Source organism: Typopeltis vanoorti, chromosome 18, assembly GCF_054136105.1.
Source record: "Typopeltis vanoorti isolate ZY-2024b chromosome 18, IOZ_Tvanoo_1.0, whole genome shotgun sequence".
Classification (NCBI taxonomy): domain Eukaryota; kingdom Metazoa; phylum Arthropoda; class Arachnida; order Uropygi; family Thelyphonidae; genus Typopeltis; species Typopeltis vanoorti.
The window spans coordinates 4021797-4040451 of NC_143566.1; the positions used below are offsets into that span (position 1 = coordinate 4021797).

General features: G+C 36.6%; 1 protein-coding gene across 2 annotated transcripts in view; it reads left to right on the forward strand.

Moving 5' to 3' along the window:
- The window catches only part of myd (stromal cell derived factor mayday), a 269325-nt gene extending 256250 nt beyond the window's left edge, over positions 1-13075 (forward strand). For both annotated transcript variants that reach the window (XM_090408335.1, XM_090408336.1), the window contains one exon: positions 12700-13075. Coding sequence is in view for 1 of the 2 variants with exons in the window: in XM_090408336.1 (XP_090264462.1) it covers positions 12700-12744 (45 nt within the window). In the remaining variant the exon portion in view is untranslated. The remainder of the gene's footprint in view (positions 1-12699) is intronic.
- Positions 13076-18655: the final 5580 nt, after the last annotated feature.

Sequence of the window (18655 nt, forward strand, 5' to 3'; positions counted from 1 at the left end):
AGTTAGCTGCTTCCCAGGTCAGTAAGGCATAGTCGCTGTTACCATCTTGTGGCAGAAAAGTCAAATCTTGACACTCTTTGATCTTGAGTTTCTACTTTCACATGCTGCTTGAGAAAGGTGCCTTACAATGGCTCAATAAATTCTCCATCATTCTTGAGTTTTCTCTGTTATACAATCAATAATTGAATAATTTAGGTCATCTGTAATGTTACTTGTCTTCATTGTTTCCAGCAACTGAACCACCAGGTTAACAACACCCAATGGTATATTTCATCCTATTATCTCCACAGCACACTAGATAGCCTCAAATTTGCCTGCCCGGTTGGCCGAGTGGTTAACATATCTGCTCACCAGCCAAAAGGCTGCAGGATTGAATCCCACCATGGGCATGGACATTTGTAATTGTCTGTGAAAATATTAGTGCTTGTGGTGGGCAGTAGATGATGAGGTTCACCGTAGTTGGTGGAGCAGGAGAGCTGTAGAGCAGGTGCCCTCCCTCGATGAGTCTTTGGACTCCTTGGAGGTGTCACATAATAATAATAATAATAATAATAAAATTCAACTGCTCAGAACATTATTAATTTTATTGCTTTCATGAGTTTTTACCTAAGTGGAATCAAATCATCTAATATCATTAGTAGTACCCCCCACCTCCCTATCTCTTCTGTCCTCCTTGAAATTTGACTCTGAGAGGCCATGTTTCACTAATGTCAACAATCTTATGCCACAGCTTATTCACCAAAGCAACAAAATCCAATCCTCTGTTCCCAGTACCCCTGGCATTTGTGTATAAGACATAAGTTATCTCCTGGTATTTTCTTTTACTACATCTGCATTCTGCCATGGCCCAGCATACAAGTTTCTCTTTCCATTTCCACACAGAAAACATCTGAACTCAATGTGAATAGGTTTATTCCTTCACCATATTCATAACTTTGCTCATTGCAATCATTTTATTTTTCTCGAGCATTATCATGAAGTCAAAGACTAATGGGAGATCCACTGTTTATACAATACTATCATAGCTCTCCCTAAACTCATTGACCAGTGGAGCACTCACAACCACCTCTATGGCAACCTATTCACTAACCCCTAATCAAAAAATTTAATTATAACACCCTTGCTAACCAAATGCTTATACATTTTCCAGAGGACAATTCCTTGTTCACTGACACGTACTGGGGAAAAAAAAAGTGTCAGTACTATAAAGTCTCTGGAATAACTTATATTGCTCCTATCATATCCCCTTCCTATTTGCCTATTTAGCTAGTTTGTTTCCCACAGACCTTCAATCTATTCTCATAAATTAGCATTCCATAGGCTTGCCATGGTCTTGATCACTCACATCTAAGTGAGTGACCTAGATTCCATCTAGTGGAATCCAAAGGACCACCTGCATGCAGTAGTCTAGATGTGGCCCTATTAAAGCCTTATAATCTATTTATCCTGTCTTGTCAGCATGTTCTTCAGTAGCCAATGTGCTGTTTTAGCCACTTTTATAATATGTCCTCAACTTCCTGTCCACAATAATCCTGCAAATCTCTTGAATTATCGATTCTGTGCAGTTCAGTTTCATCAGTAAAGGCCACAATTTGTGATCTCTTCACCCCAAAGTGCATGACTTTATACTTGGCTACATTTAACTGGCAGTCATTTATTTACTTGACCGCACTGCCAGTTTGTTTAAGTCATCCTACAGGATCTCTACATCATCGTCTTTGCATCATCAGCAAACGACTAAATATTTTCTTTTAAATCATTTCCTATATCGCTGAAGTATAAATTAAACAGCCATTTAAAAATTTTATGGAATTTACAACCGTGTTAAAAAAACCTTTTTTATTATCCCGACGTTTCGATCTTTACATCAAGATCATCATCTGGAGCATACATAAATATACAAGACAAGCTGAGTTATGGTTAATTTGTATGGCAAAACGCCTTCTACGTACAAAAAGAAGGCACAGCCATGGGCTCGCCATTATCCCCCCCCCCCCCATTGCTAACTTTTACGTGGAACATTTTGAGCAACTTGCTTTAGGTTCCTCCCCTCTAAAACCCAAAGTCCGGCTTAGATACGTTGACGATGTTTTCGTGATCTGGTCCCATGGCCACCAGACATTAGACACATTCCTTAGTCACCTAAACAAACAACACAAACGCATACAGTTCACAAGTGAGATTGAAAAACGTAACACACTTCCGTTTCTAGATACACTTGTCACATGTCTTCCCTCTGGCAATCTTTCCTTCACCGTGTACCAGAAACCGACACATACAAGACAATATATACACATAAACCTACCACCACCCAACACAAAAACTAGATGTCACCAACACTCTGAAAAACAGGGCTCAGACAATCTGTTCCAGTGAACAGGCACTGAAAGACGAATTTAAAATTATCAGCAATACTTTCCAAAAAAACGGATACAGCCAAAACACTATTAACAAAATTCTCTACAAAACCTCAATAAAAAAACAAAGACAAACCAGACTACAGTAAAACTATAACCATTTCCTACATTAAAGGAACATCAGACAAAATAAACAGAGTACTACAAAAATACAACCTCAAAGCCACTTTAAACCTTCTGCAAAATTAAAAAGCTTACTCAACTCATCCAAAGACCCACTCCCTCCACTAGCCCACCATGGAGTATACCATATTTATTGTACTTGCAACATACCATGTATAGGAGAAACAGGACGCACAATTCCTATCAGACAAAAAGAACATAAACGACACATTAAATATAATAATTATGGTGAGCCTATCGGATCATGCCCTGAATACCTTACACAGAATTGTCTGGAAAAGCACTAGCTGTCTACATTGCACTAAAACATGGTATGAACGGAAAATTAGTTAGCCTGTGAGATCATTATCAACCACCCCAATCTGAACAATAATGATGATCTTAAAATCCCAAACATATGAATCATATAATCCACTTAAATTTTATTTAAGATACTGTAGAAAATCCAGTATCTTAAATAACAATTGTAATACTAAAAATAGGGCATCATTGATCATTGTTTCTGAAAGAAAACCATCTAAAAAGAAAGAATGTTTAATCTAGAATTTAGCTTAATGTAATTTATAATTTTTTTTAAATTTAAATATATATTTTTTTCACTAGAGGTCATGCCAGTAGAATAACGTTATCAAATCATTGTTTCTCTAGCTTACAGTTAATAATGTAACTCAGCTTGTCTTGTATATTTATGTATGCTCCAGTTGATGATCTTGATATGAAGATCGAAACGTCGGGATAATAAAAAAGTTTTTTTAACACGGTTGTAAATTCCATAAAATTTTTAAATGAATGCTGATCACCATGTAACACTAAAAGAAAGGATAAATTAAACAGCTGAGGTCCAGTGCACCACTAATTACATGCCTTTCCTGGTACTGAATCTCCGCCTTCTGATATCTGTCCATCAACCACCCTCTTATCCAAATCACAAGCTTCGTATCAATCGCCATTTACTTCAAATTATGCACGCATTTTATCTGGAATCTTGTTGTATGCCTTTGTGAAATCCAGCAGTATCACCGAGTAGCCATTTCCCTTATCTTGCTCCGTTGTCACTTTGTTATTGAAGAGTAATAAAATTATAATTGCCACTTTATTGTAAAAAGTAATATCATCATCACATTTATATACCTTAACTGCCAGTAGCGCACTCAGGATTTAATCTTGGGGGGGACCGAGTTGAGTAGGCGATTTGAGAATGTACACTACATTGCATACGACCTATGACTGAGCATCTGCAGTGATTGCCGGTGATTTCCTCTGGCCCGACTCGGGCAAACTAGTGCTCCGTCCGCAAGAGCACTACTTCATTCGCCTTGCGTTCACAGCGGTTGGGATTCCTGTAAGCTATAGGATATTCCCACTTTATGTGATTGCTAATTCATTAGTAGTATAGAAATATAAGACACAACATAAATAAATAAAAAAAAAATGAATTTTAATTAGGAAAAGATTTTTGGAAAATTTTCTAGTGTTTTTTTTTTTTCCCTTTTTCTTTTTTTTTTGGGGGGGGGGGGGCAGGTCCCCTTAGCCCCCTCCCTGGGTGCCACCACTGTTAACTGCACTTATACAACATCATTCTACCCATGATGATCTAGTATCCTGACTTTCTGCATTAGGGTCTCACCCAAATGATTTCTGAGAATCCTGATGCCAGATCCATTCACGTGTAGATTATCCTTCTTGTATAAGTTTTTTCTACCATGCAACTAACTCGCTCCAAAAAGTAACACGTATGTTTTCTGTACAGCTTAATTATTATTTGTTATCGAAGCCCTTCTTCTTAAATCAAGTCTACCATCACAATAGACATATTATTCACTGTCTCTCTTCCTTCTCATTTCTTTCATATCCTCTTAAACTGATTTGTCATGACTTTGAATCATTTAAAACAAAAGTACCTACAAAGATATTAATTTTAAATCTTGCATTCCTTTGATGTGGGAAAAGAAAATAAAGTATTATTATTATTTAAAGGGGAATATCAACTTCTTTGCTGATTACACAAAACTTGCCAGAGAGAGAGAAAAGGAAGATCATATGGAGATACTGCAGGATAATTTAAGTGGACCTGCAGTGCATGTTAATAATAACAGCCACCAGTTTAATTTGGCAAAATGTAAGACCATTTTGAGATGAAGAATCCTCATCAGGGTGAAATCATGAGACATTCAAGTATAGCGGATGGCTTAATTGTGAGTGAGCAGGAGATATATGAGGAAATAAATAAACTTGATCTTATCCTTCATGCTTACAGTGATCAGAATACATCATAATTAATTAATTACCATGCAATGATACAACGTAAGTTCCCTTTTTACGGGAATGTACGGCACCATCTAAGTCCCCCCAAATTTTATCCAGGCTCCGAACCGGCATAGCTGACGAATCAGGCCTATAGCTGGGTCAGTATTCCTGACCGTAGTTCGTGTGTGTCCACTATCTGTTTGCGGGATGAAAAACCCCAGATAAACTGCGGGGAAAAACCCTGCTGTCCACGCTCAAGATCGGCTAACTTGGCTATGACTGAGGAAGATTCTTTAGTTCCTCATGTCGTCAACGAGAATCGAACCTAGGACACTCCTTCCCCAGGCATATGGTTGCGAAGCGCAAAGCAACTAGGCTAACCACGCGGACTGAATACATCATGAAAATTATGGAAACAATTACTGTGTTAGAGTAAAACTTTAGTTTAATATAAACCAAAATAAGCACCCAATGTTTCGACCTTCACATTAAGGTCGTCATCTGGAGTATACACACATATATATATACAAAGAAACAAGCTGCACTACAATCTACATGGCATGCTAAAGTTAGTGACCATTACAACTATTGGCCTGACCTCTGGTGAAGAAAAAAAACCTTACTACATCAAAGCTAGAGTCTTATTATTATCATTAGGTTACAAAATTTAATTAAACTGGAGAGCAACATGTTTACAAAAGAGGAAATAAATAAAAATATGACTTTTATAGTATACATATAAATTACAACCAAACTGTATGGATAGTGGCCACTAAAAGCTGAAAAATTGCTTAGAGTACTAAAGTAAGAGTTTGCTGAAAACTAGAGGGGCTGAATGTGTGCCATCCAAATTCTTGGAATTTTTATGCCATCATTATTGTTAAGATTAGGGTGGTTAATCAAAATTTCACAGGCTTCTTTAAATTTCCATTCATACTAGGTTTTTGTATGATGTAACGAGCAACTTTTCCAATCAATTTTATGTAGGGTGTTAAGAGCATGATCTGAGAGCCCTGCTTCACCAAAATTGTTAAATTTAATGTGTCATTTGTGCTTTACAGGTGCAATAAACTCCAGGATGTGCCAATGAGGAGGGGGGAGGATCCTTAGAGGAGTTGAATATGGTTTAAAAGTGGCATTAAGATTATAATGGTGTGGGATTCTATTAATTTTTTCTGATAACCCTTTAATGTATGGGATAGCTATGGTTTTGCTGTAATCTATATTATATTTTGATGAAGTATTATGAAGAACTTTATTAATAGTATTTTTACTATAGCCATTATTTATAAATGTATTGCTAATAATTTTTAATTCTTGTTTAAGAGCTTGTTCATTAAAGCAAATCTGTTTTTAAGGGTGTTAATTACTCCAATTTTTGCGAAGAGTGGTGATATGAGTTAGCATGTGTATATTGGCCGGTATGTATAGGTTTGTGATAAACCATGAAGGATAGACAGCCTGAAGGAAGACGTGTGACTAGTGTATCCAGGAAAGGGAGCGAGTTCTGATTTTCATTTTCAATAGTAAATTGTATGCATTCATATTTTGTTCAGGTGGCTAAGGAATGTGTGTAAAGTTTGTCAACCGTGTGGTCAGATAGCAAACACATCGTCAACATATGTAAGCCAAACTGTAGGTTTTAGAGTAAAGGAACCAAGAGCACGTTGCTCCCATCAAGTATACACTTGATGAGGAAACTTTAAAGGAGATAGAGGATATGAGAGATCTGGGAATGATGGTGGATAAGAACCTGAAATTCAGAGGCCACATTGGATAATAGCAATGATGCATGGAACCCTAACATGCAGAAATAATGAGGGTATGGCTTTGATCAGGCCTCATATTGATTGTGCACAGATTTGGTCACCCAGTTTTAATGGTGATGTTAGAAATGGTCCAGAGAAAATTCACAAATATAGTTAGTGGTCTTTGGAATGTGGAGCATGAGGAAAGATTGAGAGAATTAAAATTGCAAAGCGTTGTGAATAGGAGGATCGGGGATATGACTAAGACACAGAAGTTAGTCAGGGGCTGTTACCAGGTTGACATGGAAGAGATTTTTCAAAGAATGAGAGATGGGGTAGAACAAGAGGCCATCCCCGGAAACTGTATAAGGAAGGTGTGAGCAGAGGAGGAGTCAATTGGTGAGTGGAATGCATTACCTGAGTGTGTTGTGAATGTGTAGACATTGCATCAGTGTCAGGCACGGTTGGATGAGCTTTGTGTGTGTGTGTAATAGTATGTACCTTCGACGATGAGTCTCTGATGTCATGGAGGTGACATGTTAATAATAATAAAGAAATCACAACCTGTATGCTGCACTGATAGAAATGGACCACAAGAAATTAACATCCTGGAATATACGACTGTGGACAGGGTGAAGTTTAGAGGACATATTGCAGAGGTGGCTGAAAGAGCTCATTGTATTACCTGGATGTTGATGAACACAATCACAAGCAGAGGTATAGAGATTATCCCTCTTTATAAGGTCACACTGAATTGCTGTGAACATATTTGGTTGCCTGGTTAACTGGAGAGATTCTCTTCTCCATTTCCATGAGGAGTGGAGTGGAGGAGAGAATCTAGAGATGAGTGACCAACATTGTGACAGATCTGTGGAATTCTTGCAAAACCTAGAAAAATGATGAGTTTTCCCTTATCAACCACTCTTGTTACTTGATTATAAAATGCAACCATATTACTGTAATTTTTGTTGAAAATATTCTTGGTTTGATCTTTTATCCAAGTGTAAGCAATCAAAGTTTATGTATGAAGTAACTTCACAACCGGACTACTTGTATATAGAGGCTAATGACTTCACATCATTCACCTTAGTATCCCCTAATGCAAGGCACATATCCTTATGAATATAATGCCATGCATTATGAGGAAAGCCACTATCCAGACCAGTTTGGACCTTTACTGAGGTCTCATCAGTGGGGGGCCAGACCCAGAAGTGATACCAAGGTTGAAGTAATGCAAAAATGGTAGTTGTAGTAGCCCAGTCCTGAAGTTACTTCACACGCAAACTTTGTTTACTTACACTTGGATAAAGGATCAAACCAAGAATATAATTTCTTGGCATCTTCATAAATATTATTACCTTCCTCTGCATAATTTTTGGATATTAATTCTTACTAATTTCTCCAAAATCTGAAACAACTACAAAGGAAATACCAATTGTGTAGTGTAAAATTGCTCTCTCATAATGCTAGTGAAGTGTCAGCTTGTAAATAATTAATTTGCATTCCAATTTTAATGTAGTTTTCTGTTCCAGAAACTTAAGCATGAAGAGATAGACATTTGTCTATAGTTATATGGCTGTATCCTGGGACTCATTAAACAGCTAGGGCGATAGTGCTATCATTTCTTATTATGTTTCCTTAAAACATATGATTTTAAGGAGATGTCATCCAATTACATGTCCTACTGGCATCTAGAGTACTTTGTATTCCAAATGCATTCACTTCTATTCAACCCTCCTGATCCTTCTTGGAATAAAACCTGCGTGGTTAGGGTGAAATAACCTAATTAAGTGATCATTAAACAGGTCTACTATATCAGCTGTGATAGTCATTAAATTTATACGAGGAGTGTAAAAATCTCCAAATTTTGATCACAATAATAAAGTTTCTTATTAATAGCAATTACTTGGACAGTAAAGACAACACAGACTCCATCCTTTGCCAGTTAAATATACATATTCATGGATAGGAAAAAGTTATCAGCAGAAAATTATAGCAATACAGGTTGATTGGAAATGGAACAGTTAAAATAGTTTATGTCTAAAAAAAGAAACTTATGCTTCATTTTAAAATAAAAAAAAATGTATTTGCTCATTTGTTTATCATTGCCTTGTAATAGCTATGAAATAAGTTTATTGTCATTGTATCTGAGAATGTGTAAACAGAATTCGATTTTTGTATACTTCAATATTTTTTTGAACTTTGTGTCTCTAGTTACATATAATTTAAAACAAGCATTACATGTTGACATAAACAAAAGCACTTCAAGGTAATAATGCATTAATTTTAGACATTTAATGTAATCTAACCAGCAGAAAAAATGAATTAAATAACAGTTTATTGCTTCCACTGTTCCATTTCTATCATGGAGCCATCTGCAGGGAATACAATATAAATGGTATTTGGGTAAATACAAATAACACAAAATATAATGGAACTTAGCAAGAGTAGTCTTTATGGAGTACTCACAGGGTGCCTTGATTGTTATATAAGGATGTCTGATAATTAGTTTCCCATATCTTGTGAAGTTTCTCATCATCATATTTATAAAAAAATAAAAAAAAGCTAACGCCTTTTTATTCCCGTATATACGGGAGTAGGCGAGGCCATTTAGCCCTATCTAACTTTTGGAGACTGAGTGGGCAGTTCAATCTCCACTGGTACCCAATCAGAGACAGACGGCCCAAGGCTATCACTAATTAAGCGGTACGCAGTGAAGAGAGACGGCTCAAATGTGCCGCCATTTCGTGGTCTCTAACCCTAACACAATATATTTAATGTCTGAAATAATGTGGGTTCTACGGTCGATTTTCTTGAGTTTACAGGACGAAAAACCCGAGTTTCCGGGAGGAAAAACCTGCTTGCCCGTGCCAGAGATCGACTAACTCGGGAACCGGTCGAAAAAAGGCTTAGAAAAATTTCCTCTAGTCGCCGACTAGACTCGAAACCAAGACTTCCTTCGTGCGGCCTAGCGCGGTGGTGTGCAAACGCCACATCCACTGAGCTACACAGGCTCCTATTTATTTATATCAGATTTTTTTTTACAGCACATCTTACAAAACAAGCCCTTCCCATTTATACATGCTGCCATTTAGCACAGTAGTTTTATTCCATTTGATTCTTTGGGTAGTGCTTAAGACTCGTCACAAAATAGGACTGATAATTATTTCTTACATTCTATCAAATGGAGCTAGCTGCTCTTCCATTCTGCCCATAAAATTGGCTAACTTGCAGGAACAAAGAATTTTATATACACAAGGAGCTGAAAGGGGAAGAGTTAGTCTTTAGGAGATAAAAGCAGCCAGTTTCGAGTGGGGGTTTGTAAGCAGCAGTATAGAGATTGTACCTGCTTAAAGTTCTTTCCCTCCCCTTTCTTCCAAACTTACCCTACATATAGGGAATATCCATGGTAACTAAATATTTTTTGTTGGGATAGTAGCCATTAGAAGTATTGCAAGGCTTGAAAAATTTTGTGCTGGCTCACCAGTCAGCAAATATATCTCTTGTCAGATGTTAGCCTGGATGTACTCTACCAAGATTGCCTAAATATATCATAATCACATGTTTATTCCTGGATCTAGTCAGTTTGTAAGCTTTTGTTAAAATTATGGCTAATTTTAACTGTGGATAACTACCAGTGTTGGTGTGTTCTTCAGTCTGTGAAAAAAGAATTCATGCATGTTATAAGTGATACAAGACCAAGCATTACTTTTTTTTTATTTTTATTAATAATACCATTTTTTGCTTCTAACATAATGTCTTGATTCACTTCTATGGAAAAAAAAAAATTTTTTTTTCTCTGCCTTGACCAGCAAATTGAAAACTCAGAATAAAATAAAATCCTTAGGAGCAGCATGAAATAGATTTCAAGAACTCATGTTGGAAGCTTAATGGAATATATACAACACTCGGACAGGATTAAAACCGATTTTAATGCTTCCAACATTTCGCCTGTCACTCAGATATCTTCAGGGATTACAAAAAAACTATTGTAACACACACTCAAATACAACACAATACTATGTGAAACACGTGGGTGACTAAAGTCCTATCTAGGTGGTGCAGCATTTGTAGGTGGCCTAGGATGGAAAGTGGGATTTCTGATAATTAGTGTTTCCAAAATTTATGGGAAGTTTTATGCAACTCTATTTATTTAAATTCGGTTGATTTCTGAGTGCTACCGCAGATTCTAAAAATAGTTTTTCTGTTTTTGAATTTACTATGGGGGAGCATGGTGGTTTTTTTTAAGGAGATCCTGTGGGTTGTATCCAAAACATGGTCATGATTGCAGATGTATGATGTGTGTTCTTCTAAGTGGATGGTTGCTGATCTGCCTGCCTATCCAAAGCCAGCCAGATTACAGGAACAAGGTACTTTATAAACTCCAGGCACTGAAAGAGGAGTGAACTGATCTTTGGTAGAAGGTCAATCTGGCCTTGCAGACCATGGTATATCATCTTGGACTAGTGACTGAAGTATATAAAGTACCCTGTTCCTGTAAGCTGCTTACTTCCGACAGCCAGGTAGATCAGCAATCATCCATTTAGAACACAAATCCTGCAATCACGTCTATGGTCAATCTGGACTTGCAGACCATGGTATATCACCTTGGTGATGACTTTACTGTTACTGATGCAACTGTAACGCTCCACCACCACCACCCATCTCAACAATATGGCATTATTAAAATTCTAACCGACAGAGCCCACAATCTTTGTTCCAATGGAATCTCCCATTCAACCGAACTCAACCACATACACAACACCTTCCTTTCCAATGGCTACAGTGATTACAGAAATGCCATCATCCCCTACATCCATGGAACATCAGTAAAAATAGCCAGGTCCTTAAAAAAGTACAACCTTTGCACAGCATTTAAGCCCCACCATAAACTTGCTGTCCCTACCAAAGATTAGCTCTCTCCTCTCTTAGTGACTGGAGTATATAAAGTACTCTCTAACTGTAAGCTGCTTACTTCGGACAGACAGGTAGATCAGTAACCACCCATTTAGAAGACCACAAATCATATATCTGCAATCACGATTATGGTCAATTTGGCCTTGCAGACCATGTTTTGGATACAACCCACAGGATCTCCTCGAAAAAAACCACCATGCTCCACCATAGTAAATTCAAAAAAGAAAGACTATTTTTAGAATCTGCGACAGCAGTCAGAAATCAACCGAATTTAAATAAATACAGTTGCATAAAACACTATCAGAAATCCCACTTTCCATCTTAGGCCACCGACAAATGCCCACAGAGGGTGCACCACCTAGATAGGACTTTAGAGTCACCAACTTTCATTTAGTATAGTGTTGTATTTGAGTGTGTTACAATAGTTTTTTTTTTTTTTGTAATCCCTGAAGACGTCTGAGTAACTGAGACAAAATGGTGGAAGCATTAAAATCAGTTTTAATCTTTTCCGAGTGCTGTATATATTCCATTCAGCCTCCATCCTCACAGCACTTGAGCCTCAACACATGGACAAGGTTTCAGGAAATATCTACATTCAAATCCTTAGGTCTACACATATAATTACATTGGTGCATTTTCTGAATTCTGATTGCCCCAAAACATTGTTAATGAGCAGGGCCTGTGATTTCATAATAATATGATGGCAGCAACTGGAAACAATTAAAAACATTTATGTTATAATCAATATAATAAATACTTCTTTTTCAACTTTCCAAGTTTTAATATCCACTGTTAGCAGGCAAATTCTGCATATTCATCACTGTGTAAGAAATAAGCTAATTACTGCTGTCTGCTGCATAGCTATAGGCCTGAACACTCTAAAGTTAAAATGATGTGTGCATATCCAGTGATAATCAGTAAAAGAGGCATTATAATGATCAGCAAGGTAAACCATATAAAAAACTATTTATGACATGAAACAGAATCAGCATTAAGTAAATAAATTTGACAATTAAACTAAAAAAATACTTCCTGTTCTGATTTTTTTTTTTTTTAACTTGTCAACTAAAAATTCTCACTCATCAATCGACACTCCACAAACGAGCACATCTTTCAAGCCCTGCATCTATGGTTAAGTTCAGTTAATAAAATTAAATATTTTGTTTTTTGGTGAAATTGTAGCCATTAGAAAGTGTAGCATATATGGTGAGGGATGGTTCTAATTTCGCTGTTCTTTTATTATTAAGGACCTCCATGGAGTTGGAAGACTCATCATAGGACGCCTATTTTAGACAACAGCCTATCACACTACTCTTTAAATTCATTCACAGTTTGTAGTCTCACTACCCTATTACTCACCTCATCCCACAGTCCAGCCACACTCCTCGCAAAGACCCCATTCTTCACAACATCATTTTTAATTAATTTTTATGCTGTATCTATTCCAGTAAAACATCTAACATGTACTTATACATATTAACCTAAATGAGTGATTATATATTATGTAAATAATTATTAAGTATAGATGATTTATAGATTGTTGCATTTTGATTATCCTGTAACAAATTCACATTTTTGTAATTACTTTGAAGAATATTAATAAAGAATATTTTTCTATATATATATATATTTTTATTTTAATTTAGTGCATATAATTTTGGATAGGAACTTTAAAGCAATCAGCCTAATATCAGAAATCTAGATAACATTTTTTTGCGATATGCATAAATTATGTATTTTCTCTGAATATTGCAGAAAATAAAACTGGCAAATTTAATTCTGTTTTCGATACTTTCCCAAACACATGTAGTAACTAGCAATGTCATCTTTTTTTTTTTTTCATTTTTAGAATAAAAAAGCAAGATATAGATCCATATATGAAGAAGATGAAGAAAGCATATATAATAAGCTATCTGAATGGAAGAGAAGAACAATTCAGCGCAGTGCATGCTGAAACAATAAGTGTCAATAGATGTAACAGGTGAAACAGTTTCAAATAGAGTAGTAACACTTTATTCTACACGTGGAGGAAAAAATGTTGCTTAATCTAGAGTGAATAGATCTCAGTTTTTAAAATAATAGTAAGGGCTTTGTCATCTGCTTGGAGAAGAACAAGCTGAGGTCAGGCTAAATAGGTGTCAAAATCATATTTTTTGCTTTATGGTAAATAACTGAGCAATGGGAATATAACCAGGATCAGAAAAAGATTTATGGGAAAATGAGAAGAACAGTTCAAAATGCTAAAATTAGAATGAAAATGGAGCATTTTTATGAGCAATATTTAATGCATGGACAAACTCAGTCAGCAATTAGAATTAAAGGAGGTAAAATTGATATGAAATCAGGTGTGAGGAAAAGGGTACATTCCATTGTTATTCATCAGCTATCTTAATTACATTATGAAGGAAGGTGACATTAAACACTAAACTAGCTGTATACAATCTCTTGCTACATATTTCAACTTAACTCTGCTTTCGGCTTACACATCCCATTAATTACCTTCACTTGCATATGACATTCTCTTATTTACGCTTTACCTATTGTTATTTACACTACACTGCTCGAAATTTGTTGCTGCTGCTTTCCACTGGCTTTTCTATTATGCACTACCATTAATAGCTGAATCATTACTCTCATTCACAATAAAACATCACAGTCCATTGGATATAACATTTTCTCATTCCTCTTAGTGATATTTTCAGTATGCACATCCTATACTTCATGTAGAAAGTTTTGTTTTTAGTTTACATCAATTGAACCAATTATAGAAACTATTAATGCCAGCCCTCCATGGAGTCAAGGGACTCATTATGGGAGGACAAACACTGTTACACAAAGCCCATCGAACCATGCTTTAAATTCATTCAGTGTATCTGCATTCATCACAATGTCAGGTAATGCATTCCACTCACCAACCACTCTGCATGCAAAGAACCTGCTCCTTATATCCTCTTATTCTTCCTCTTCTATGAAAAATTTCTTCCACATTTACCTGATAACAACCCTTTATTAACTTAAATGTCACAGTCATATCCCCTCTCTTCTTCCTATTCACAAGGCTTTGCAAGCTACATTCCCTCAATCTGTCCTCATATCCCAAAGACCAGTTATGACCTTAGTCAGTATGTTCTCATCACCATGAAAACCAGGTGACCAAGTTTGTGCAAAGTAATCCATACTCAGCCTAATCAAGGCCTTATACAATGGAACCAGAACCTCATTATTTCTACAAGTTAAAGTCCTTCACATCATTGCCATAATCTGATGCGATATATTTGCAACTTGTGCAATGTTACCTCAGACCTTCAAATCCTTATCCACTGCCACTCCAAGGTCTCTTATCTTCTCAATTTCCTCCAAAAAATTCTCTGCCAAGTGAATATTTTGCATACCAAATTTTAGAACCTTGCATTTTGCAACATCTGCTTGATTCCTCATCACTCTCCCTAATTTAGCATCATTTGCAAATAGTTGAATATCACCAGTTAAACCCATCCAAATATTATTAATATACAAATTAAATAACAGTAGTCCCAAAACAGATCCCTGCGACACACCATTAGTGACTTCTCTCTTTCAAGATAGTGCCCTCCACATATACAACTTGCTGAACCTATCCGATAGCCAGTCCATCATCCAATCCAATCTGCTTCAGTTTAGTTACAAAGTGTGGCAATCTATCAAATACCTTTGAAAAATCAAAGTAAGATGTGTGATGATTTAATTCCTGGAACGGCCATATGGTGTCGCATGTGTGGTGATTTGGTTGGAATCATGTGAGTAATCGTCTTTGTACATGTTTTAACTAATGCATGCATAAACCTCAGACCGATAGCGCCATTTGCTAGTTGGCTATTGCAAAAACAATAGAGATCTGCATTTAAATTTTGGCATCAAAATGTGTGATCGAAATTTTGGAGTGTGTTAACATCAAATTTTGTGTGAAAATTTGCAAAAGTGCTACTGAAATGTTGAAGCTGTTGAAAGTGGCATATGGTGGATGCTCTGAAAAAAAGTCGAGTGTCTTTGAGTGGCATAAGAGATTCAAAGGTGGGCAAGAAGATGTGAATGATGACCCAAAAACAAAAATGACAGATGCAAATTGAACAGAGTGCAAGATTTGGTATAATCTGACAGACGATTAAGTGTTCGATTAATGGCTGATGAATTGCAAATGAATCGAGAAACAGTCACGGTGATTTTAACTGAAGAATTAGGTATGCTAAAGATTTCTGCCTCGAATCTTGACAGATGAACAGAAGCAGTGGTGGCTTCAAGTGACCGATCTTTCTGCAAATAAGCACATTTCTGAGAGTAATTACAAGTGAGAAAACCTAGTGCTTCCAGTACGATCCTGAAACAAAACACCAGAGCATGCAGTGGAAAACTTCAAGTCTGCCACGCCCGATAAAAGCACTCACATCACGTTCGCAGCTCATGCTGGTGTGTTACTTTGATCACAAGGGGGATAGTCCACTATGAATTCATTGAACAAGGACAAAAGGTCGACCAACAATGCTATTTAGAGGTGCTGAAAAGATTATGAAATTCTGTTCCAAGAAAAAGACCTGAAATATGACCTGACAAGTGGATCATCCATCACGATAATGCGCTCATCGTGAAAGAGTTTCTGGCCCAAAAATCTATTACCAAATTAAGTCATCCTGCTTATTCACCTGACTTCGCTCCCCATGATTTCTGGCTGTTTCCAAAATTAAAGATTGCACTAAAAGGACAAAGATTTTCTGACATCGCTGATATCCAGTATGTGATAAAGGAACTCGAGTATTCTGGAAAAAGAGTTCCATGCCTGTTTCCAAAAATGGGAACATCATCTAAATCAGTGTATAAATGCACACAGGGACTACTTCGAAGACAACAGTAGCTAATAATGTATAGTTCTGAATGTAGGTTTTTTTACAGGTGCATTCTGGGAATTAAATTGTCGCACCTCGTATACTACATTTACTGTATATGCATCTCTCCTTGTTCAATACATAATCAGGTTGGTAAAGCACAACCTCCCTTTAAAAAACCCATGCTGACATCACTAAGAATACCACTGTTATCAACCCACTTTTGCAGCCTATCCCTCACCAACCTCTCCAATACCTTAACTTCAATTACAGATTAGCCTATAATTTGTTGCCTTAGTCTTATCACCGCCTTTGTGAAGTGGAATAGTTTTGCCTTCTTTCTGCTCCTTCTTCACTTATATAATGCAAATCCTGGTTTCTTATGTTGGTAATTTAGCTAGTTACACTTTGCACAGAATTATTTTTTTTTTTTTATCAACAGTCCAGCAAATTAGCCAGCCATTCCTTGCTGTTGGATGCAGATACCATGAGGAACAAAAACAGTTGACACAGATTCTATAGTTTCTTCACTTTCAACTTCTTAACAGTAGCTTGGGAAAAGAAGCAAGTAATTCTTTTCATTTCTTTCTCTATGACTCAAGGCAGTAGATGAAGAGAATGCATGCAAAAGTTATTTAAAAATACACTGATGTCCAACAGAATCTAAAGACAAATACTTCTTCTGAAGATTACAGCTGCAAATTCAGACTAATCAGCATTTGGCAATTTGTATAACTAATGATTTCAAGTAGAAAGTGAATACACATCAAAATTTTCAAAGCATTTGCAAAGGGCTCATGTAGTAGCACTCAACAGAAAACGAGGCAAAAGGCTGCACTAAGCAAACTGTGTTTGAAGGAAGCTCATGTCATGAAGGAACAAAGTGCAAACTTGAATATTCTTTAAATGTTTCAAAGACATCATTTAGATGATTTCACATGGGAAGAATTATTGGAAAGCTTGAAGGCTACAGGTTCTGAGTAGCATTTCAAACCAATGGAATGCGTTCTGGATGTTTGCTAAGAGGTCGCCCTAGCTCTATTATGGAATATGAAGATAGATTTTGGGTTATAACAAAATGTATTTGATGCACCATGGCAGGTCAGCTCCATTGAAGCACAGGTATGCAAATATCTTGACAAACTGTGGCAAGACATCTGTAATAAGTAGGCCTGAAGGTCTATAGTCTGGGTCCCTTTCTTCACAGCTCATCGTAGAGCATGTTTTCAGTGGTGTTGTATTCATAAAAATTGGACAAAACAGCTATGGGCTATTTACAGATGAGTCATTTTAGTCTTTCCTCTGATTCTAGATAACAATTGATCTGGCCTGAAAGTGGTACTGCTTACCTGGGATCATGCGGTGAGGAGGAATTATGCTTAACAGATGTATCTAGCTGCAAGTACTGGAAGACTGGCGAATGATATTGCAACAAAGTTCTTCAACATCATGTTCTGTGGTGCTGTAGGTGAAGAATTCAATTTTATGGATGACAATGCCACGCCACACCATACTTGAACAGTGGATAGAGGATATTAATTGAAACAAGTGGCTAGCATGCTCCCCAGATCTTAATCCTAGAGAACTTGTTTGGGACACAATAGGAAGATGCACTGATGTATGAAATTCTTCTCCAGAAAACAAAGGCCTTATCCTCGCTTTGAAGGAGGAGTGGGCCAGTTTGCCACAATAACTCCTGATTCATTTGGTGTTCAAAGAGAGAGAGCTGCATTGAGGTTCAGGATGGACATATTCCATACCGAAATTTGGCAAAAAACATATTGCAATATGTTTTTTGCCAAAAACATATTGCAATTTAATTTTTTGAAATTTAACATTTTTTTGTGTAATATTATTATCACATGACACCTCCAAAGAGTCTACATAATTTTCGAGGGAGAAAACCTAATGCACAACTCTCCATCTCTACCACTCAATCCACCAACTATAGCAAACCATATCATCTACACCACTGCCATCTACTGACCATCACCACCATTAGTATTTTCAATGATGATCAGAAACATCCATTCCCATGTTGGGATTCAAACCTGCAGCCTTTTGGCTACAGGGGAGATATGCTAACCACTCAGCCAACCAGGCCTAATAATATTGTTTATTAGTATTCTTGGCAGTAAATTTATATTGGCTGTAATCATGAAAATTTTTTCACATACAGGTAAACATGTCTTTCATCCTTAGCTTTTGGATATTAGCATAGTAAAATGATTTAACACGTTCATGACTGGCAATAAAAATCGTCATGTGCTGTGCTTGGTCTTGAGGCAAGACATGAGAATCTGTTGCATGCTTCTATTGGTGTATCCAATATATACAATACTGGAAT